The sequence below is a fragment of the Hippopotamus amphibius genome, chromosome 9 (genome assembly GCF_030028045.1).
Source record: "Hippopotamus amphibius kiboko isolate mHipAmp2 chromosome 9, mHipAmp2.hap2, whole genome shotgun sequence".
Lineage (NCBI taxonomy): Eukaryota > Metazoa > Chordata > Mammalia > Artiodactyla > Hippopotamidae > Hippopotamus > Hippopotamus amphibius.
This window is the reverse complement of record NC_080194.1, coordinates 83,842,901-83,865,446: the sequence shown is the minus strand read 5'-3', so window position 1 is coordinate 83,865,446 and position 22,546 is coordinate 83,842,901. Positions and strand designations below refer to the sequence as shown.

The 22,546-nt window shown below is 55.9% G+C and overlaps 1 protein-coding gene across 1 annotated transcript; it reads left to right on the top strand.

Annotated features, from left to right (window-relative positions):
• Positions 1 to 5,632: 5,632 nt before the first annotated feature.
• ROBO3 (roundabout guidance receptor 3) lies at positions 5,633 to 21,596 on the top strand. Its single transcript, XM_057750267.1, has 28 exons — positions 5,633 to 5,792; positions 8,864 to 9,190; positions 9,512 to 9,669; positions 10,143 to 10,263; positions 10,360 to 10,498; positions 10,811 to 10,938; positions 11,219 to 11,343; positions 12,876 to 13,047; positions 13,362 to 13,567; positions 13,786 to 13,867; positions 14,154 to 14,319; positions 14,518 to 14,684; positions 15,347 to 15,468; positions 15,638 to 15,863; positions 16,081 to 16,202; positions 16,435 to 16,606; positions 16,701 to 16,886; positions 17,644 to 17,667; positions 17,753 to 17,795; positions 17,988 to 18,127; positions 18,412 to 18,606; positions 18,763 to 18,901; positions 19,069 to 19,281; positions 19,660 to 19,808; positions 19,939 to 20,049; positions 20,257 to 20,415; positions 20,876 to 21,054; positions 21,365 to 21,596. The coding sequence occupies exons 1-28, from the start codon at positions 5,633 to 5,635 to the stop codon at positions 21,374 to 21,376; spliced, it is 4,143 nt and encodes a 1,380-aa protein (XP_057606250.1). The 3' UTR covers positions 21,377 to 21,596.
• Positions 21,597 to 22,546: the final 950 nt, after the last annotated feature.

The following is a 22,546-nucleotide window of genomic DNA, read 5'->3' as shown; positions in this document are numbered from 1 at the left end:
CAGGAACACAATAATAGTGGGTGACTTTAACACCCCACTTACACCAATGGACAGATCATCCACACAGAAAATTAATAAGGAAACACAAGCTTTAAATGACACAATAAATCAGCTTGATTTAATAGATATCTATAGGACATTACATCCAAAAACAGCAGATTACACCTTCTTCTCAAGTGCACATGGAACATTCCCCAGAATAGATCACATTTTGGCTCATAAATCAAGCCTTGGTAAATTCAAGAAAATTGAAATCACATCAAGCATCTTTTGCGGCCACAATGCTATGAGATTAGAAATCAATTTCAGGAAAAAAACTGTAAAAAACACAAACACATGGAGGCTAAACAATATGCTACTAAATAACCAAGAGATGACTGAAGAAATCAAAGAGGAAATCAAAAAATACCTAGAGACAAATGACAATGAAAACACAATGATCCAAAACCTATAGGATGCAGCAAAAGCAGTTCAATCCTCCCTCAAGAAACAAGAAAAATCCCAAATAAACAATCTAACCTTACACCTCAAGAAACTAGAGAAAGAAGAGCAAACAAAACCCAAAGTTAGTAGACAAACTGGGACATTTGTAGAGACATGGTTGGACCTAGAGACTGTCATACAGAGTGAAATGAGTCAGAAAGAGAATAATAAATATCATATATTAAAACATATATGTGGACTATAGAAAAATGGTACAAATCAACCGGTTTGCAAGGCAGAAACAGAAACACAGATGTAGAGGACAAACATATGGACACCAAATGGGGAAAGCAGGGAGGGTTTGGGGGGAATGAATTGGGAGATTGGGATACCAAATTGTACACTCTAAATATATGCTGTTTATTGTCTGTTAACTGTATCTCAAGAAAAGTTCTTAAAAAAAAAAAAAAGAGCTGACACTGGATTGGGTTGGGCCCTAATCCAATGACTGGTGTCCTTATGAGATGTACACACACAGGGGAGAATGCCATGTGAAGACAAAGGCAAGGATTGGAGTGGTGCATCTACAAGCTGAAGAATGCCAAGGACTACCAGCAACCCCCAGAGCTGGAAGAGACAAGAAAGAAACCTTCGCTAGAGACTTCAGAAAGAGCATAGCCCTTGACTTCAGACTTGCAGCCTGAAAAAGAGAATAAATTTGTGTTTTGTCCATCTAGTTTGTGTAATAGCAGCCACAGGAAAGTAATATAGAAGGGGAGAGAGTGAAGAAAAATAGAGAGAGAGAGAGAATGAACGGGAGGCAGGGAGAGAAGGCTAGTGGGCTCTGAGGGGGCAGCTGTTGTGAGGACTAACTAGTTAAGCAGATGTATTCACTAAACCAATATGTATGCAGTGCTTGCTCTGTACCAAGTTTAATAAAAGGAACCAGGAAAGCTCTGTTCTCCCTAGCCTTTGTTCCCTCTGTACTGGGATGTGGACATTTCTGCCCAGTTGCCTCCAGACTTAGTGGTATGTGTTGCTCAGTAACTCCCCTCAGGCTCCTTCACTGGAACCCGGTGTGGAGGGCGGGGGCAGCAGGGGTGCTCTAGGACAGGGCCCCTGGCTTATTATCTCAGCATCGACAGGGGTTGAGCCAACAGACCCTGGCTCCTGCCGAGGGCAGGCTCCTGCTGTCTGCTTTCCAGCTGGGGGCCTGTTCTTTGCTCTCTGATCCCTCCTCCTATTTGGCCCTCTGGCCCCTGCCGGCTGGGTCACTGCCCCCTGGCATCATTGCTCTGAAGCCAGCAACCCTGCTGGGCCATTCACAGGAATAACTTAGTAGGGGTGGGGGACAGATGTTAGTTCTTTGTCCCCCACCCCACCCCCCAACAAAAACACATACATATGCTCAATGTGTATCAGTGCCCTGGGAAGGGATCCAGGCAGAGAGAGTGATGGGAGGCTACAGGCTCTGAGGGGATGTAAATGGACTGTGTGTGTATGTGTGTGTGTGTGTGTGTGTGTGTGTGTGTGTGTCTGTACTGGAGAGAGGCAGGGGCAGTAATCAGTGTGAGATACGAGGGTTGTCCTCAGACTGCCCTCCTGGGCAATTACATGCCAGCAGCTCATCCGCTACCAGCTGGCATGCAGGCTTTGAACCAACCAAGAAGCTTCACATGCAGCCCCCCAACTTGGTCACTGAAAATTCCCAGCTACATTCTCTGGCCTATGTGATGTCACTAAGCCAAGGCAGTTGGTATGGGGTAGCTATTCTCTCCATAAACACCCACTTCCATCCACCCCCAGCCTAGACACACTTTTCTTCCCACCAGACGCCATAACCCTATCAGAGGAAACTTACCCGCTCTCCACAGACTCAGCTCTCCCTATCCTTCCTGCCTCTTGCTACTCTCTCTTCTTTTTGCCAACTCCTCCTCAAAACCTCCTTTTCTCCTTCTTACTCTTTCTAAAGTGCAGACTGTTATTGCTAAAACCCTGGGAAAGAAGCGGTCTCCTGAGGCAGTAGAAGGGAGGGGCCTGGAAGAACTCAATTCATTCTTTCTCCAGCCTAGGGTGGAAAGGACCCTCCAATTACAGTGCACAAACTGAGTGCTTTAGGTGCTGTACCAGTGCCTGTGATCTACAGGTTAGGAAATGGAGACAGACTCTCTCTAAGCAAGAGGTAGAAGCCAGAGTTGTGCTGGTCCTTTATGTGTGTGTGTGGGGGGGGAGGTGGGGAGGTGGGGGGAGGCAGCGAGGAGAGAAATAGGAGGCAAACTCCTTCCAGAACTGCCTGTGGGAACAGCCTGGAGCGAAGCTGGACTTGAAAAGGAGCAGGGCCAGTATCCAGGCTGCCCATTTGGCCTTAAGAGAGGGAGGCTGGGCTTCTTCTGCCCACTCTCTGCCCCACCCACTACTAAGTCCAGAGCTCCGGGGACCCTGAGGGGGCTGGGAATTAGGTTGTGGTTGGGAGGTATTTACTCTCCAGTACACCCCAGTTGAATACCTCTTTTGGTGTTTAATATGAGTTGGTTCAAAGGGAGACTATTCTAGAGATACAGAGAAATACAAAAGAAAAAAAAAGAAAAAAAGAAAAAAGCGGAGATAAACAAGAAAAAGTGGGGAGAGAGAAAAAGAATATCGAGAAGGGGTGAAGTGTAGAAGAGGGACAGGAGATTTGGGCCAGGAGAGTCTTGGAAAGGAAGAGTGCGGCCCCACTTTGTCCACCCTCCAAACCTGGATGCCAAGGATTAGGAAGAAGCCTTGCCCATGGGCTGAGTCGCAGCCTCCGCTCAGGGAACCCTGAGCAAATAGCCCTGATCCCCACATAAAGGGCCAATTAACTGCGCTGTCTCCGGGAACAAATCCGCTAACAGGGTGACAAGCCCCTAGACGCTGGCAGGCCCTGTGTTTGCTGAGAGGCCGACCGGGAGCAAATCAGGGGATTAGGATGGGGCAGGAGCCACATGGTGGGATGTGGTTTTCTGTCTGCTGCAGCCCTCCCCACCCCAGAGCAGGGCTGGTTCCAGGATGCTGGATTTCTGTCCTGGTTCAGCCTCTGGTGTGATGGAACCCAGGCGACCTGGGTGGGTCAGGAGGAGAAGGAGCAGAGGGCTCCTGAACCACATATATGAGGCATCAAAGCAGAGCAAGTAGTCCAATTTCTCCTTAACAGAGGGACAAAACAGGTCCAGCGTGTGAAGTCTTCTCATTGGCAAGTACAGGACTGGGACTCCTGGGTTCATCATTCCTGAAGGGATTGATTTCTGGTGGGGAAATCTATCCCTTACCACCTCTCTTATCTGAATGCAACCTCGCCCTGGAACAAGGGTCAGACGTCAGATCCTGTCTCTTAGTATCCGGTGCTTTAGAGAGAACGTGTCACCAGCTCCTCTCCCACCTACCCCAACTCAAGGTCGGCTCTGATTTAAGTCCTCTGTGAGGCGCCAGACCCCCAGTCCAGCGAGGACAGACGGGTGCTGAAAGAACAGCTCCCAGGGCGCAGCCTCGGGTGGGGAGGTCCCTGCACACCCCGTCCCCCTTCCGCCCCCCGCCCCCCACCGCCTCCACACTTTGTGCTTCTGGCCTTGCAAAGTCACGCGCAGAGATGACGCGAGGGGCGGGAAGCGGTAGGAAGACACCTAAACACCCGTTCATTTGAGGCCCCCAAGGGCTGCCCTGAGATTGAGAGAGGAGTTTTGGAACAAGCCCCCACTCCTTGACTAAGTCTCTAGTTCACTTGAGTGCTGCCTGCCTGAAATACTTAACTCTTGACTTAACTTATGCTGAGGTCTTCGTCTGTGTAGCACCCACCCACCATGATCTTGACCTGTTCAACTGCCTCCTCCCTCTCCGGGAGCAGCCACCCCACAAAGGTGATCCCATCACATAGGGCCCTCTCGGGGGATGAACCAGAACCCCACCACTCATCCGTCCGCAGGGCCTTAGCTAAGATAGGAAGGCCCGGGTCTCTCTTCCCCTGAAACCCCAACGCCACCCCCAGCCTAGGAAAGTGTGTGTGTGTGTGCGTGTGTGTGTGTGTGTGTGTGTGTGTTTAGGACTGGGAGGTCTTCAGGTATGAAGAACTCCTGAAAAGTCAGAATTAGGCTGGGACTGGGCGGGTGGGGGGTGGGGTGGGGGTGTCGTGTCCCCTCTCCCCAAGGAGGATCGTCATCTAGTTTGAACAGATTTGCGCGAGTTTTTCATCAACCCCATCGCTTGCACTTGCCTTTACAGAAACAATATTGCTCTCTTTGTCTTAGTTCCAGACTCCCTGCTTCCCCTTCAGTCTCCTCCAAAAGGTAAAGCAATTGAATAAAACATGCCAGAGCAGAGTAATGCAAAGGCATGCAAATAGATGTGAGATGCCTGAGTTTCCCTGGGCTTTCCACCTCCAGTTTTATCCCTGTTGAGTATCCTTCAGGAACTACTAGGTTAGGGCGTCTGGGGTCTGACTCCTGGGTCAAGACGCGCCGCCTCATTCCCCGATCTCGATCTCTCGGCTGCAAACCAGGCGACTGCTGGGCAAAGGAGTGGACGCACCGCGGAATTATTCTCCACCCACCCCCAGTTCCCGCCCCAAATCGCCCCAGCCGCCCACACTCCCGCGGCAACGGCTGGGGACTTGGGAGGAAGTGGAAGCCAGGATTTGGAGAGCTAGAGGAGCGATCTGAAGCTTTGCCTCAGTTTCCTAAGGGCCAGGAAAAGAGAGGAGGGATTCCTCCTTTGAAGTCAAGCAGAAAGGCAGAGTCCGACGGAGCCTCATTCCGCCTCTTGGGTGCTTTGAGAAAGGAGGGAAACTCTCCTGTGGTGTCCAGAACCGACTTGGGGAGCGGAGCGAGGGGCGGGGACTCCAACTCGCGCGCTCCTCGACCCTAGTCTCTGGCCCTGCTAGTGGCCGTCGGGTGGGGGTAGGAGGGCGGAGGGAGGCGGATTAATCCCTTAATTACGCGGTGATCGGCGTGGCACCTGCTTTCTGCCCGCCCAGCTCCCGGGGGACCCCGGCGCTGGGGGGTGGAGAGAGAAGGACGAGGGAAGGAGGAGGGCACGCGGAGGCACGCGCGGTACCCAGGCGCGCCGGCAGGAGAGCGGCACCGTGGCTGGGGCAGCGCGCAGAGGCTGTGGAGGGGCTTACGGCTCCCCGCCCGCGGGTCTCAGACCCAGGGGCTGGGCCCCGAGCCCCCCACCCCGGTCCCAGTCGGGTCGCGCCATGCTGCGCTACCTGCTCAAAACGCTGCTGCAGATGAACTTGTTCGCGGACTCCTTGGGCGGGGACATCTCCAACTCCAGCGACCTGCTCTTCGGCTTCAACTCCTCGGTGGCGGCACTTAACCAAAGCTTACTGCCCCCCGGCGATCCTTCTCTCAACGGTAAGACCCTGCCCCACGGGGACTTCGGATCCAGGGATGAGGCTAAAGTGAGAGGGCGGCGTGGACGGGGAGTTCAATGCGCTCCTGCCCCAAGGAGACCGAGCGACGCCCTCCAGCGCTTCCCAGCGCCTCCGAGGTGCTGAGGACCAAGGGATAGTTTGGGGCTTACAGCACCCGAGTGGGGATATCGGCGGAAGGTTGAGGGACTGGAGGGTGACGGCTGTTGAGTTCGTCACTCCTCATTTCCCCAACCGACGCCCAAGGCCAACCCAGGTGAGAAGACCCGTGGCTGGTGATAGGTCACCCAGGTAAGAACCGGAGTAAGAGAGGCCGGGATCCACTGTACGGAGGGTAGAGGAGGAGGCACGGTCGCCGGAGGGCCTGGGCCAAGCCGCGCCACTCGGTGACCTACCCAGATAACAGGTTTCCCTTCAGGACCCTAAGTTTTCCAAGAACTCACTTAGGATGAGGGTAATGAAGCCAAAATGTCAAATGTGTTTGCTACAGAAGGTGACAGGGGCGGCGACTATTTCAGGGAAACTTAGAAGTTTGCCCCGCAGAGGTAGAACTCACCACCGGCTCACCCCAGCAGAGCTGCGGCGGGCAGGCAGCGCCGGCGGGGAGGTCATTACCGCTAATTACGGTGATTAATAAATGACTCCGACAGCGCGCTTTCCCCCAGCGCTTCGGGGGGCGGCCAGAGGTGATCGCCGAGAGCCTGGAGAGAGGCCCGATTGCGCCCCCTTCCGGCCACGTCGGGAATTCCTGCTTCCCAAACATCTCTGCAGCAGATCCCTCTCTCGCCGCAGCCTCCATCCCTCCGCCTCCACCCACTCGAATCTACCAGCACCGTGCTGGGGACTCCAAGGTGGCAAGAAAGGAGACCCGGGCATTGGGGGTGTGTCTGTGAGTGGGGTACTCCAGGTGCTGGGGGAGGAGTCCCAGAGCCCAATTAGCATGGCCATTAGCTATTCATTAGCTGCTGTAGAAGCATCTCCTGAGACCAGGAACGACAGGGAAGAAATTCCAGGGAAAGGGCGCCTGCAGCTGTGTCTACAGGAATCAGGGGAAAGAGCAGATGAGAAGGGTGGGGTATATGTACGGAGGGAGAAAGGAGGAAGAAGATGGGGAGTGAGCTGCAATTCTCTGATCTCTTGACCCTCCTAGATTCCCAGGAGGTTAAGCACAGAACCCTTCTCACAGACACCCCAGACACACTTCTGCTCCCCCAGAGCTCTTATAGTATTTTCACCACAGACTGTCTCATTCAAACTCGAAAGTTTAAGAAGGTGCGTTGATGGTTATGTTTTGTGACTGAGGAAACAAACAGAGACGATGAATAGTATCCCAATGGTCACAAAAGCAACGTAAAACTTGGCAATAACAAACCAACTTCCATTACACACAAAGGTTATGTGAAGGGGGAAAGGGGAACATCGGGGCCTGGAAGAATCTGATTCAGGCAGAGGCTGTAGAGACCAAGATAAGATTAGCTGGGCTAGGAAGGAAGAGCCCTTGACTAATGGTAGAACTGCTACATTCATGGAGCCTTCTCCCAAGCGCTTTACATACACTGTGGTCTTATGAAAACCCTATCACTACTGGCACATTACATGTAAAGAAACTTCGACCCAGAGAAGTTCAATAATTTGCCCTAGTTCTTACAGATAGGAAGTGTCAGCGTCTGAGATTCCAGCCCAGGTGGTTTTCACGACATCCCTTGAGCTCTTTACCACTCCAGGATCCTTCACGCGGGGTCTGGTCTGCCTAAATGGGGACTGGGACGGGATGGAGAAGAGACCAGTGAAAAGCAGAGATTTCTATCTGGAAGGGAGGAAATCTAGAAAAATTCCTGCCTTCCCTAAGTGGGAGGGAAGCCGATCTTCTTGTCCCTATCTAGTTAAATGCTCTTCCCAGGAAAGCACCAGCACGGGAAGACCGTGCAGCTTTGTCTCCATTAGAACCTCCAAGAGCCGGGGCCGGGAAATGAAACCCAATCCCACACAGAGGCTGGAAGCAAGAAGTCTCCGAGGATTTTGAAACGGGGCGGGGGGGGGGGCGGAGGCGGGGAAGGGGTGGTAGAGAGCAGAAGTGTAGGGTGGTCCCTGGTTGTTTAAGGACACCAGGTTACACGAGGCGGCAGCGACGCCTACTGGCCGTCACAGGTTACAAATCCACTTTTGAAGAAGCTGGGGGTGGGCGTCTGAGCTCAGCCCACTCCAAGATCCTGGATCCCAAACTGCAGAGGAAGAACCGAGCAGAAGTCTGTAGGCCAAGTGAGGGGCAGGAGCAGACATGTTGGTGAACCGATCTGAGTGACCAAGGAAAGTAGAGGAATTCCTCTTTTAATGATTCTTAGCCTTTCTTGGGTACATCAACCTGTAGAATAATCTGTTGAAAACATGCCTTCTTAGAAAAGAAGCGTTACTCACTTTTCCACTGCCATTTGCGTTCAATTCCTGTGACTTTACAGGACCCCGAAACGTGATTAACGGGGGGGGGGGGGTGTCAGTAAGAAGGGCACTGTGCCCATTCACCGACTCCAGGTTAAGGAGTCCCAGCCCTCAGTCCATCATTCACTTCTTCGCTTTCCTAAGGGCACCCCCAGGCTGGGCCACAGTCTCCATTTCACTGGCCCGGGACCGCAGGGAGCCTCAAGAACCAAGGGTCGGCTCCGGTGCACCGCTTTTGGTTGTTCACAGTTCACAGATCAAGGACGATCTATGAACCAGCGCAGGTGGTGGACCGAAAACCAGTCGGCTAGAGGCGCGGTCCGCTTGCCAAACCGTGGCCCAGTCACTCTGCACTTCACCCTGGCAGGAGAGGAGGCGGGTGTCTTTAGCCTGCCTAGAAAGCCGGCCTAGGAGCGTGTGTCGAGATTCCTCTGCTGATGTGCGGGTGCAGGCATCTCCTTTCCAGCCTAAGATCGTGCGGGGCACCTGCCCAGGAGATCCTCGACCCCACCCAGAGAGAGGGTGGGCGGGCGGGTCTTTTTCTCTCTGGAGCTTCTCTCTCTCCCCCAGTTTCCGAGTCTGAATGCTCTCCGCCCCCTCCCTCGCCCCCCCCCCCAGGGTCAAGGGTCGGGCCGGAGGACGCGATCCCGCGCATTGTGGAGCAGCCGCCAGATCTGCTGGTCTCCCGAGGCGAGCCGGCCACGCTGCCCTGCCGCGCAGAAGGCCGGCCCCGGCCCAACATCGAATGGTACAAGAATGGGGCGCGCGTGGCCACCGCACGCGAGGACCCGCGCGCACACCGCCTGCTGCTGCCCAGCGGCGCCCTCTTCTTCCCGCGCATCGTGCACGGGCGCCGCGCGCGGCCCGACGAGGGCGTCTACACTTGCGTGGCGCGCAACTACCTGGGGGCAGCGGCTAGCAGAAACGCCTCTTTGGAAGTGGCAGGTAGGAGTCTCCTGGTTGCTTCCACAGCCGCGGGGAGGCGGGAGGGCACCGGGTAATTCCATCCTGAGCCAGTCCCAATCTCAACCCATTCAGCAGCTTCCTTCGGGACCAAGACCTTTGGTCTCTAAAGCCCTCGCCTTGGCCAGAGGAGGAAGTGGGGCCTGGTGTTGCCGCAACCGGGCAAGAGTTCCAGTCTGCTGTGCTCCACCTCTCCCCAAAACACTTTCCTGTGTCCTCATCCAGTTATGCCACCCCACACCCTATTTATTCCTCTGGTCATTCATGCTCCTTCTCCCTCTGTCTCTTTTTCCCCCTCTCCAGTCCTCCGCGATGATTTCCGGCAGTCTCCTGGGAATGTGGTCGTGGCAGTCGGGGAGCCAGCGGTAATGGAATGCGTGCCCCCCCGCGGCCACCCAGAGCCTTCCGTGTCCTGGAAGAAGGACGGTGCTAGAGTCAAGGAGGAGGAGGGAAGGATCACGGTGAGGGGCAGGGCCATGGCTGGGGATCCGACTGGGAGCCAGGGTCGGGGCCAGGGGCATCCTGAGGGGTGAAGCCCTAGGCTGGGGGTCTGGGACATGTGTCAAAGGAGAAAGGCCTGAATCTCAAGGTCTTGGAAGGGTGGGGTGAAATGTCCTGGAAGAGATTTGAAATTGGAGCATTAGCTGACCAGAGGCTGAGCATCGGCTACTGAGTGGGGGATAAATCAGCGCAGGTAGGACGGAATTGGTGTAAGAAGGTGGGGAGTATGATGCCCCAGGGATTGGTGGGAGGTGGTTTGGGCTGTGGGAGAAAAGACATACCTGAGCCCCACCTTGGGCAAATCACTTAAGGATTCCTTATCTAATAAGTGGTCAGCTTCACTGGTCTTCTTCGTTGGCTTGCTGTGAGGATCAAATAAACAATTATGCTTTGATGGCTAAAAAGCACGAATGTTTCCATTGTTAATCTGCAGCTCCGCGGAGGGAAGCTGATGATGTCACATACGCTCAAGAGTGATGCAGGGATGTATGTGTGCGTGGCCTCCAACATGGCAGGAGAACGGGAGAGCGGGGCAGCTAAGCTTGTGGTCCTGGGTAGGCATGTGGGGTTTTGGAGTTCCAGCACTGTGTAGCCTGGGGACTGAGTGGCTGTGCAGACCCGCTGACTATTCACTCACTCCCCTTCCACAGAGCGTCCCTCATTCCTGCGTAGACCAGTGAATCAGGTGGTCCTGGCTGATGCCCCTGTGGACTTCCCATGTGAGGTGCGGGGGGATCCCCCGCCTCGTCTACACTGGCGCAAGGAGGATGGGGAACTGCCCACAGGCAGGTAAGAAGCCCCCTCCTACTGCTGGTAAGGAGGTCCAATCAGGTCAAGAACACACCCAGCCCTAGAAAACTGGGGGGACAAATGGAAGGCAGATGTCTCTCACTTGATGGCACAGAGAAGTCTGTTCCCCAGAGCCTCTGGCCCCTGCTCTAACCAGTCCCCACCTCCATTCATGGGTCCGTGGGTACCAGCTTCTGTCCCTGTTGAGGTCTACCTTGTCCTTGTGTCCCCTGATCCTAGTGTCTGTCCTGGGGGAGCGAGGAGGGCTCTGTAGCTGTGGCCAACCCAGCCTGGGTGCGGGGGGTGGAGCAGGTATGAGATCCGGAGTGACCACAGCCTTTGGATCGGGCGTGTGAGCGCTGAAGATGAGGGGACTTACACCTGTGTGGCGGAGAACAGCGTGGGCCGCGCCGAAGCATCCGGCTCCCTCAGTGTTCACGGTGAGGGCCCCACCTGGCACTGCCTGCAGCAGGGATGAGACGAGGGAAGATGAAAGATGGGTGGAGGTGGAGAATGAGGAGAAAGGACAGAACAGGGGATATGAGTGGGTCCCCTGACACTTCTGGAAGGAGAGGAAAAGGAGAAAGCTGCGCAGGCTTGAGCAGGAGATGGACATCTGCTCCTGCTTAAGTCAAGTTCAGGCTTCTCTCTCCTGTTCACTCCATCTGCCTTCTTAGTACGCCTGACTCCCTGTTCCTTTATCTCCCCTCCCCTTCCCAGTCCCGCCCCAGCTGGTGACCCAGCCCCAGGACCAGATGGCAGCTCCTGGAGAGAGTGTGGCTTTCCAGTGTGAGACCAAAGGAAACCCCCCACCTGCCATCTTCTGGCAGAAGGAGGGAAGTCAAGTAGGTGGCCAGCTCCACAGGCCTTCCCACCAGCTTCTCCTCTGGGTCTCAGCCTCCCTCCTTCTACATTTTGCAAACTTCTCTCTAGGTTTCTATCTTACCCGTGCAGGTTATTTGGGAGGATTAAATAAGATGATGAATATGAAAGGCCTGGAACATATGATAATATATTTAGGTGGTAGGGAACAGTCCTGTATGGTAATTCCTCGGAGAATCTTTCTATTTTGGGCAAGGCTGTCCTGGGGATGTTGCAGATCCAGTTAGATCCCTCCTCCTCCCGTCGCCTGGAGCTGGGCTTTAACATCCTGCTCTGGAAGGTGTGTGATTTAGCTTGCTGATGTAGGTTGTGAGCTATCCTGAGGCTTAAGGTCTAGTGGACCTATTTGGTTCTTATCAGTTTATGTCATGTCCTCAGGCTATGTCATTCTTTTAAAGGTTGTGCCCTGACCCCTTCCCTCCTGTTTCAGAAGGAGTTGGAGAGAGGTGGGGAGGCAGGGTAGTGTGGGGATGTGGTACATGAAGTCCAACAGCTGTCCTGAAAAATCATATCTCCAGACTGTTGGAAGACTTGAAGACACCCTCTTTGCTCTAAGCAGAGAGGAACCTCTTTTCTGAGGTCCAGAGGCCAGTTGTCAGTGAAGGTCTTCCTCTTGAGTGGGTTCTGCGTCCCTCAGACCATATTGTCCTTGTCTCCTCTCATCTCTTTGATTGCAGCTTCTCAGGGTGGAACATTACATGCTCTTCTACTTACAAAGGACTTCCACCAGGGGGAGCTCACAGTCACTCCTCTTCAACCTTAGCAAACGAATCTTAGCATATATCAATACAATTGGAATGAACATTAACTAAAGTTACAACACAAGTAACTCCCTACAAAGGAAGGGTGGGAATTTTGCTACTGGGAAACAGGGTCAGTAAAATAAAATAAGTCTGATTAACCCCATCCCACTGGGAAGCCAGGCCACCCACTACCTCATTGCAAATCCACAGCCACAATTTTCCAACATCTTCTCTAGCATTGGGGATGACTGCATTTTAATTACATGCTTAAATGAATAAAAATGCTGATAGTAGTGGAGGGTGGGAATAGGTATCAGTCAGGGACTCAGCACGGTGCCATTAAAACCTGCTTCCCTACCTTCTTTGTATCTAATGTAAAATGTCAAAGCCAGAAAGAAGGGGAAAGTACTTAACATTTACCATTCAATGTACTGAAAGAGTTTCAGGTAATCCCTTGACTTAATCCTCATAGCTATCTTCTAAGAGTCAAATTTGGGGAAATTGGGACTCAGGAAGGTTAACAGCTTGCTCAGAGTTTCCCGACTAGTAGAGCTGGGATGTGCACCCCCAAATCATCTGATGAAACTCCCTTATTCTTGGGAATAGGTTCAACTAGTTTGCCTAAGGTCACAAAACTGGCTGGGGACAGAGTATGAACTAGAACCTTAGGAACTCTCTGGATTCTGAGGTTGAAGAATGGGGAGCTTTCCCTGCCAGCTGCCAGGTGGCTTGGTTGCTTGCTCTGTCCCCAGGCCCTGCTATTCCCCAGTCAGTCGCTTCAGCCCACAGGGCGCTTCTCAGTCTCTCCCAGAGGCCAGCTCAACATCACTGAAGTGCAGAGTGGGGATGCCGGCTACTACGTGTGCCAGGCTGTCAGTGTGGCCGGCAGCATCCTGGCCAAGGCTCTACTGGAGGTAAAAGGAGGTATGTGCCCATGGACATAGGGCTGGACCCATGGCCTGGAAGGAAATAATGGCCTAAAGAGATCTGTTTTTCTTAGATTCTATGTAATATATCTGCAAGGGGAGAGGCATATTCCTGAGATATGCCCTTGAAGTTTGGAAATCAGGTACAGAAGCCACTAATAGATGGCTGATCCCAGGCAGAGACAACAGACGGTTATGGAAACCTCTCCAATATCCAAGGGAGGGGAAGTGAAGGAGCAGAGATGAGGACAAGGGGCTGGTTGCCTGAACCCAGGACCCTCCCCTGAGGTGCCCAAGTTCTTCCTCTCTCAGCCTCCCTGGATGGGCTGCCTCCCATCATCCTCCAAGGACCAGCCAATCAGACGCTGGTACTTGGCTCCTCTGTGTCGCTGCCATGCAGAGTGACTGGGAACCCTCAACCTAGTGTCCAGTGGAAGAAAGATGGGCAGTGGTTGCAAGGGGATGATGTCCAACTCAACCTAATGGCCAACGGTACCCTGTACATCGACAGTGTGCAGGTGAGTCTCACTCCTGGGGCTCAAGTAACTGAGAATGGTCATGTGGTCCACATGCCCAAATCTAGTACCTGCTGTGACTTGAACTCCATCTCTGCCCCTCTGCTCTCAGACCACCTAGAGTGGACAGCATCCTACTCATCCTTCTGTATACCCACCTCCACTCCTTCGCCCTACCTTGCTCCACTCCCAGTTTGCCAGTCCTCCACCCTCTCCTACAGGAGATGCACATGGGATTCTACAGCTGTGTGGCCAAAAGTTCCACAGGGGAGGCCACCTGGAGTGGCTGGCTTAGGAAGAGGGGTGAGTTTTTCCTTTGTTCCCTTGTTTTGCCAGCACCCTTCTCCAAACCTGCTTCAAAGGTGGTCAATACCTCCCCAAACCCCAAGACTGATTTTATCTTCCAAATGCCATGGCCATGGTGATGGGGAGGAGCAGGACAGAAGTGATGCCCTTGGGAGGCAGATGTGAGCAGGGGTTCGTTCACTATGTCCCTCTCCACCATCACCACTGTCATAGCCCCACAGCTCCTCTGGGAAGGGGCCATCTTTTCCCCATCCTCTACTCAAAGATTATCTCCTCACTGCAGAAGATTGGGGAGTATCACCAGACCCCCCTACAGAACCCAGTACCCCTCCGGGGCCTCCCTCGCAGCCAGTGGTCACTGGGATCACCAAGAACAGCATTACCTTGACCTGGAAGCCCAACCCACAAGCCGGGGCCACAGTCACCTCTTATGTGATAGAGGCCTTCAGGTATGGAGAAAGTTTTGAAGGCAAACTTGGAAAGTTACAAGGAGGGGCCCCTACGCCCTTAAAGTCTTTGCTGTTTTGGGGAGAGGTCTGCCAGTTCTGGCTCCCAGAGTGAGGAAGTAGTAGGAGGCTACAGAGAATGAATGGGATGGAATAGACCGTTTGGGCTCAGACAGCTCTGTCACCTCATTCTTGTTGTAGCCAAGCCTCTGGCAACACGTGGCGGACAGTGGCAGATGGCGTGCAGCTGGAGACACACACTGTCAGCGGTCTACAGCCCAGTACCATCTACCTGTTCCTGGTGCGAGCCGTGGGAGCCTGGGGCCTCAGTGAGCCCAGCCCCGTCTCTGAGCCCGTCCGCACCCAGGGTGAGGAAGGTCAGAGCCCCAGGATAATGGGTATGACGAACAACACTGCAGAGCACCCCCTGCTCCCAAACCATGGCACCTACCTGGGTCCAGTTTATGTCCTGGTGGCCCAGCCTGGAATAGGAGGTCATGCTTCCTTCCCTTTCACTGAGGGAACAAGAGAAGAGGAGAGAGAGGAAGTTTAATTCAGTCACCTTAGTAGCTCCCCACTTCTGAGCCTTTACCCACAGATAATGCAGATTATAAGGACTAGAAGGAATCTTGGGGGTCATCTTCAAGTAAGAGATGAGGAACAAGGCCTTTAAAGGACACATATAGGGAATTCCCTGGTGGTCCAGTGGTTAGGACTCTGCACTTCCACTGCAGGGGGTGCAGGTTTGATCCCTTGGTCAGGGAATTAAGATCCCACATGGCATGCAGTGTGGCAACAAAAAAAAAAAAAAAAAAAAGGGGGGGGGCATATATGTACTTATGCAGAAAGCTGGATGCCCTGGCCCACCTCTGGGAGCTCTTCCCCTGACCAGCCCGCTCCTGACCCTGGGATGTCCTCCAAAGTACTAAGTAGTGGTTTGTGGGTCAGGGCAGGGGTGGGACATATACACACTCTCTGTCCTGACTCCCTGTCCCAGTGGCCCCTGCTGAGTGGGCTCTTTGGTCAATAGACAGCAGCCCATCCAGGCCAGTGGAGGACCCATGGAGAGGCCAGTGGGGACTGGCTGAAGTGGCTGTGCGGCTGCAGGAGCCCGTAGTCCTTGGGCCCCGGACCCTGCAGGTGTCCTGGACTGTGAGTGTGGCCTAGGGATGAGGTTAAGGGCGGAGATGATGATGGGGGACACAGAGGCCTCCAAGGATGGGTATGGGAGAGTACGAGGTGAGTGGAGGAGGGGCTAGGACTGGAAGACTCGTGTGGCTCCAGCCTCTCCCCCTGGTATGCTTTGTCCTGTCTCCCACAGGTAGATGGCCCAGTCCAGCTGGTGCAAGGTTTCCGGGTGTCTTGGAGGGTAGCAGGTCCTGATGGGGGAAGCTGGTCAGTGCTGGACCTACAGTCCCCAAACCAGCAAAGTACTGTGCTAAGAGGACTCCCCCCAGGGACCCAAATTCAGATCAAGGTGCAAGCTCAAGGCCAGGAGGGGCTGGGGGCTGAAAGCCCCTTGGTGACCAGGACTATTCCTGAGGAGGGTAAGGGGTGGGGCACAGAGCTGATGGGTGGACACGAGGGAAGAGGGAGGGAGGGAGGATGAAGCTTTGCCTGGGGAGAGCAAGGAGCCGGTGGGAAGGAGGGATGCCTCTCGGTTTCCTGACACACTAGAGCTGGGAAGACGGGGAAGGTTGGGGCATGAAGGGCAGCTTGCAATGACTGTCTGTGTTCTTCTCACCATGCTCCACCCTGGCCCAGCCCCCAGTGGTCCCCCCCAGGGAGTGGCGGTGGCCTTGGGGGGTGAAGGCAACAGCAGTATCACTGTGTCCTGGGAACCTCCGCTCCCCTCCCAGCAAAATGGGATCATCAAGGAATACCAGGTGCAGGGGTTGAGAAGGGACTGGGTGGGCGGGCTGGGGCGTGGAGGGAGGTGGACGGAGAGGGAGGACCGAGGGGCTAGACAAGGTTGGGGGAGAGGAGAGAAGTTTCAGAGTGCTCCCTCCGAGCTGATTTACTCCGGGCTAAGCCCCTTCTACCATTCAGAGCTTCACGTTTCCCCACGGGGCCAGAATCCACTTCCGACCCTCTAAACCCGGGTCTCGGCCTCCCCAGATCTGGTGCCTGGGCAACGAGAGCCGCTTCCACCTCAACCGGTCCGCGGCGGGCTGGGCGCGCTCGGCGGTGCTGCGGGGACTGCTGCCGGGTCTCCTCTATCGGACCCAGGTCGCGGCGGCCACCAGCGCGGGCGTGGGCGTGGCCAGTGCCCCGCTGTCGGTGCAGCTGCGTGAGTCCGGAGCGGTGGGAGGGCGGGGCTGGGGTCCAAGGGGGGTCCTGGAGCAGCGGTGGCTCTCCTCCCCTCACCTCTCTGACCCCCACAGCGTCCCCGCCGGGACTGGAGCCTGGGCTCGAGGCGGGCCCGGGGCTGGCCGAGCGGCTGGCGAGGGTGCTGCGGGAGCCCGCCTTCCTCGCCGGCAGCGGCGCCGCGTGCGGGGCGCTGCTCCTCGGGCTCTGCGCCGCCCTCTACCGGCGCCGGAGGCAGCGCAAGGAGCTCAGTCACTACACGGGTGAGAGCCCCGCCCGCGAGCAGCTTGCGCGGGGGGCACTGCGGCGCGGGGGATCCCTGAAGGGGGGGCCTTAGAGTGGGCGGAGCCTGGAGGCCCCGCCCCCCCGGGAGGGAGGCGGGGAGGATGGAAAGAGAGGAGCGGGGGCTCGACAGCTCGGGGGGCGGGGGCGGGGCCGCACCCGAGCTCAGTCCCTTGGACAGGGGCAGGGTGCCCACGGTGGAACCCGGAGCTATCGCGACTTGGGGCCCGGAGGGGGCGGGGTGGGGCCTGAGTCTGCCGTGAGGGGTGAGATTTGTCCTTAAAACGCCTCGGGAAGGAGCGGGCTTTGCAGTCAGCCTCAGTAGAGAAGGGGCAACTCTGGAGGGGAAACTCACTTCCTGGGGACTGGGGGCTGGCAGAGGGAGTGTGACCAGGATCCCAGGCGATAAATTGTGAGGCGGGGTCTGGATGGAAAGGGGGGGCCCGCTGAAAGCAGGCGACGAGTTCTGCTTCTCCCCGGGAAGTGGGGTGTCTGGAGAGATCTGAAGTCTCTTAGATCAGAGGTTCCCAATCTTCGCTACACGCAGGAATCACCTGAGGAGCTTTAGAAAAATACTGATGCCTGAGTCACACCCCTAGGAATTCCGATGAAATTGGTCCAGGGGACAGCCCGAGGGGGGTAATTAGGACCAGGGCCAAGGCGTGGGCAAGAATATGGATATTTCTGACTTTTCTCCCCATTTCCCCTCACTTCCTCCCACGGGTTCCTTTTCGGAAGCCTCCTTTGCCTACACACCTGCAGGTAAGACATCTCTGCCCGCGGGTGGGGGGTGGGGTTCAGACCCCAAGTAGGAGGCTTCTCACAGTCTGCCGCTCATCTTCCCCAGTGTCCTTCCCACACTCAGAGGGCCTGTCGGCAGCCAGTTCCAGGTACTTCTCTCAGCTCATCTCCCCAAGATAATCCCCTCTCGGAGAGACCACTCTTTTTGTTCCCAGGCCCGACTGCCTCCTAGTGCTGATCTTCACCCTCCTCCCACCCCCCACTCACTATTACCCCTGCCTCCCTTACGTCGCTGGCCTCTTCAGCCTCTCTGTCCCCAGCGTTCACCTGCTGTCCCTCAGGCCACCAATGGGCCTTGGCCCTGCTCCCTATCCGTGGCTGGCAGACTCGTGGCCCCACTCATCTCGAAGCCCCTCAGCCCAGGAACCCAGGGGAAGCTGCCGCCCCAGCAATCCCGACCCAGACGACAGATACTACAATGGTGAGGAGTTCCGCGTCCCTCAGGGGCACACCAGGAGGGCCCGTACCCTCGCCCCTCTCCACCTGCTGGGGCGGACTGAAGGGGGCCAAGGGGTCCCAGCCTTGCTGAGGCTGTGCGGTCCTTGGGAGGCTGCGAGTTGGGGGAGGCTTTCCCATGCCTAACCTTTACCCCCATGGGGGTGGGGGAAGAAGTGGGATCTCCTCGCGCCCTCCATTCTCCTGTTGTCCTCTTTTCCTGTCTCTGCTCCGTCTCCTCCCCTGGGCCTCCCTCTTTCTCCCCCTCAGAAGCAGGGATTTCCCTTTACCTGGCTCAGACGGCCCGGGGAACTGCTGCCTCTGCTGAGGGTCCTGTCTACAGCACCATTGACCCAGCCGGCGAGGAGCTGCAGACCTTCCACGGGGGTTTCCCGCCACATTCCTCAGGGGAGCCAGGAGCCTGGAGCCAATATGCTCCTCCAGAATGGAGCCAGGGGGACAGTGGTAGGACTCCAGTTTCCGACACCCCCATTTTAGCCCTGAACAGCGTCTCCCCCAAAGAGTGTCCCTGCACCCTTCCCCTCTGGGACCCAGCCCATCACTTCCTACTGACGTGTCTCATCTCTGCCTCTTTCCTGCCTGTATCTTGCTCTTCCTCAGGAGCCAGGGGAGGCAAAGTAAAGCTACTGGGAAAAGCGGTACAGATGTCCTCTCTCAACTGGCCAGAAGCCCTGCCACCCCCGCCCCCTTCCTGTGAACTGAGCTGCCTAGAGGGGCCTGAGGAGGAGCTGGAGGGCGGGTAAGGATGCGCCCTGCCGCAGATGCCCCGTACGTATGGGACTAGCCCAGGGCCGCCCGTCGGGGAGGGCGAAGATGCTGGGAGAAGAAGGGAAGGGGGCAGCAGAAGGCAAAGGGAGGGTATGAAGTGACTCAGTCAGCCCTACCCTTCCGCCTCTTTGCCCCCAGCTCAGAGCCGGAAGAGTGGTGCCCACCAATGCCCGAGAGGAGCCACATGGCAGAGCCCAGCTCCAGCGGGGGGTGCTTGGTCCCTCCGTCCCGGGGGGAAGCCCCCTCTCCCACACCTTCCTATGGAGAGCAATCCACAGCCACTCTTACCCCCTCGCCTCCTGACCCTCCCCAGCCCCCCAGTGACATTCCCCATCTCCACCAGATGCCCAGGTAGGGAGGTGTGTAGTACCTTGCATGTTACAGGCCCTCTGTACATGTCTATTCAGTAGGTGAATGGGTGGATGAACAGATGGGTGGATGAATCTGGGGTCCAGAGGTCTCATGGCTGTACCAGGGTGGAAGTGTGATCTGGGGAGACATGTGGAGCCTGACAAGGTCTCACTCCCTCCAGTCTTTGGAGTGACTCCGCAAGCTTCCGGGGCATTTCAAAGATGGCTTCTCTCATACTCCACTAACTTGGGAGCCTTGTGGGGGATGGGCTGTGTCGTATTCCTCTGAGTATTAGGTTGATTGTTTAGCACAGTGCCTGGCACCTAATAGGCACTCAGTGTCTGTTGAGCGAACAAATGAAGCCTCACGTCATTGCAGGAGGGTGCCCCTCGGGCCAAGTTCCCCTCTCAGTGTATCCCAGCCCACTCTGAGCAGCCATGAAGGGAGGCCTGCTGGCCTGGGTGCAGGCCCCACAGCCCCTCATCACGGCCCCAGCCCTGCCCCTAGTACAGCCAGCAGTGCCCCAGGTGAGTCTGTAGACCCTTCAGCTTGCCGCCACCTCCCCATCGCCCCGGAAGCTTGTTTCCCCTTCCCCCTCAGGCCCCTTTCCTGATCCACTCTCTTACCCACTCCTCTCCCCGTCTCCCAATGCCACAGGGAGAACCCGGCAGGTGCCTGGGGAGATGACTCCTCCGCTTCATGGGCCCCGTGCCCGAATCCGGAAGAAACCCAAGGCTCTTCCCTGCAGGCGGGAGCACAGTCCTGGGGGTGAGGGGGCCGAGAGCCTGGGAGATGGTGACGGTAGGGGAAACAGACAGATAACCAAGAGGGAGCTCTGCGGGCTAGAGGACGGAGCAAATGACCCCAAACCTTGGGCTGTTCATTCACAGCCTCCTGGCGCCAGGGAGAGGGAGTGGGAGAAAGACTGGTATCAGGAGAAGCGGGAGACTCTGCTGAAAACATGTCTCTCCCCAGACTTGCCCCCGCCACCCTTGCCTCCACCAGAGGAAGAGGCAAGCTGGGCCTTGGGGCTGAGGGCTGCAGGCAGCATGTCCTCCTTGGAACGGGAGCGGGAGCACAGTGGGGAGAGGAGAATGGTGCAGGCCAGGCCCCCGCTGGGCCCCCACCCGGATGGTAAGGAGGGCCACTGCTACGCAAGAGGGTGGGCTTTGGGACTGGAGCCTAATAGTGTGGTACAGATGGTGCCACTGATGCGCTAGTTTTCAACCCAGCTCACCCCTGACCTCCAGCTGGGTTCATGCATCTGATCCACATCAAAGACACTTGTCTCTCTAGCTCTCTTGGAAAAAGCCCCTGAAGTTCCCAGGTTGTACCCTTTCACAGACTGAAGCCCAGATGAGAGAAGATTGAGGGCTGGGCACTCTGTCCCTCCTTTCCCAAGGCCTTCTCTGTGTGGGAGCTCCCCACAGGTTTCTGAGCGTGTCAAAGCCATGGGGTGGGCACTCTGCTTCTCCTCAGCCCCCAGGGTGTCTTCCCTCAACTCTTCCTCCAGAGCTGGGATGGCGGTCGGGGTGGCACGGGGTGATGTTCTGCCCCTGCCCGGGCCCAACTGCCCTTCTGTCTCGTGCTGCAGAAGAGGCCTGGCTCTCCTACAGCCGACCAAGCTTCCTGTCCCGGGGCCAGGGCACCAGCACCTGTTCCACAGCCGGCAGCAACTCTTCCAGGGGCTCCGGCAGCTCTCGGGGCTCCCGGGGCCCTGGACGGAGCCGGAGCCGGAGCCAGAGCCAAAGGCCAGGACAGAAGCGTGGAGAGGTGGGGGCTGGGATTGCAAAAAATGAGAGTGGAGGGCTGGGGAGGGTGGGCCAAGGGATGATTAAAAATAGGAAGGCAGAGAGGGCTTCTGGGGAAGTGTCAAAAGGAAGGGACCTCGTGAGTAAGGAGGAAGGGAGGACTCCTGGACTGGAGCTGACAAAGGGTGAAGATGAGATGGTGTAATAGAGGGGCCTGGGCTCTGCAGGAGAGCTGAATCACCAGAGAGGCTGACCAGAAAAGAGGTGCCTGTTGGCCCTGGAGCAGGGCCTTGCAAGCCAGCCTCTCTCTCTCTCTCTGTCTCTTTCTCTAGGAACCAAGATGACCTTCGATGAAATACCAGAAGTTCCACGGGGAAGGGCTTGTCCCTGGGTCGGGAGCCTGAACAACAGCCCCTCCCCCGGTGAATGAGGGCTGAGCCGAGATGAGTGGGGAGGGGTCTCTTCCCTCTGAGCAATGATGCCTGGGTTCCCTGAGGAACTGGCTTAGAAGCCAGAGAGCCAGCTCTTCCCTCGCCATCTGAGACCCATTCATAAAAAGCGCAATAAAAAGGGTCTAATCAGAGTCCCCGGCCCTGTTTGTCTGGTTTTGTGTAGGATGTGGGGAGGAAGGGGGCTGTGCGTGTGTTCATCATTTGAACTTCTTTGGTCGAAAGCACTAGGTGAGGGCAGGGCTAAGAGATGCCGGGGTCCTGCCTCCAGAAGGAGCTGAAGCTATGTCTCCCCAATTACACCCAGAGGGACTTTCCGAATAACCAATAGTAAGAAACGTGCCCCGCCTTCCAAGAGCCGAGCCAGGCCCTCCCTTGGTGCCCTCCTCCCCTATCCGGAAATATGCTCCTTACAACAACAGTAATTTTTTAAAACTCAAAGAAAGGAGGAGCTGATGGGGGAAATCCCTGCCAAGAAGGAAAAACGGGCTTTTTCAGACTCCCGTCCCCACCCCCTCACAAAGGGTGTGTGCAGACGGGCACCTCTTAGCCAGAATAGGCCCAGATGTAGTTGGTTAGATTGACAGAGAATTTTTTTAAAAATTTTGGCCACAAGTGCCATCGTCCGCCTCAGTCCTGAACCCACAGCCCACACCACTCACTGGGTACTGTGGTCTGTTTCCTTCTCACTTGCCCAGTGACTGCCCCGGGCTCTCAGGAGATGGCCACTGACCCCCCAATCCCGGGCTCTGACCTCTCGTGCCACTTTGACCAAAGTGTGTACAAATCCCTTTTTTCTCATTTGATCTGGCAAATGAGGTTGGCATGTTTTCAAAAGGAATTTTACCAGGAAGCTAAAAGACAAACAAAATCCAAAAAAGGAAAAGCAAATACAGAGGAACGGATGTGTATCCAGAGCACTGACTCCCCATCCTGAGATCACGACCCTGGTCATGCTCCGTAGCATCCGGCCAGCGTGTGGATTCCGCCCCGACCGTTCCTGCCAAGTGAGAAGGGCGCAGCCCTGCCTGCGCTCCAGTGGTTTTCTGTGGCTCAGGCTCCGGA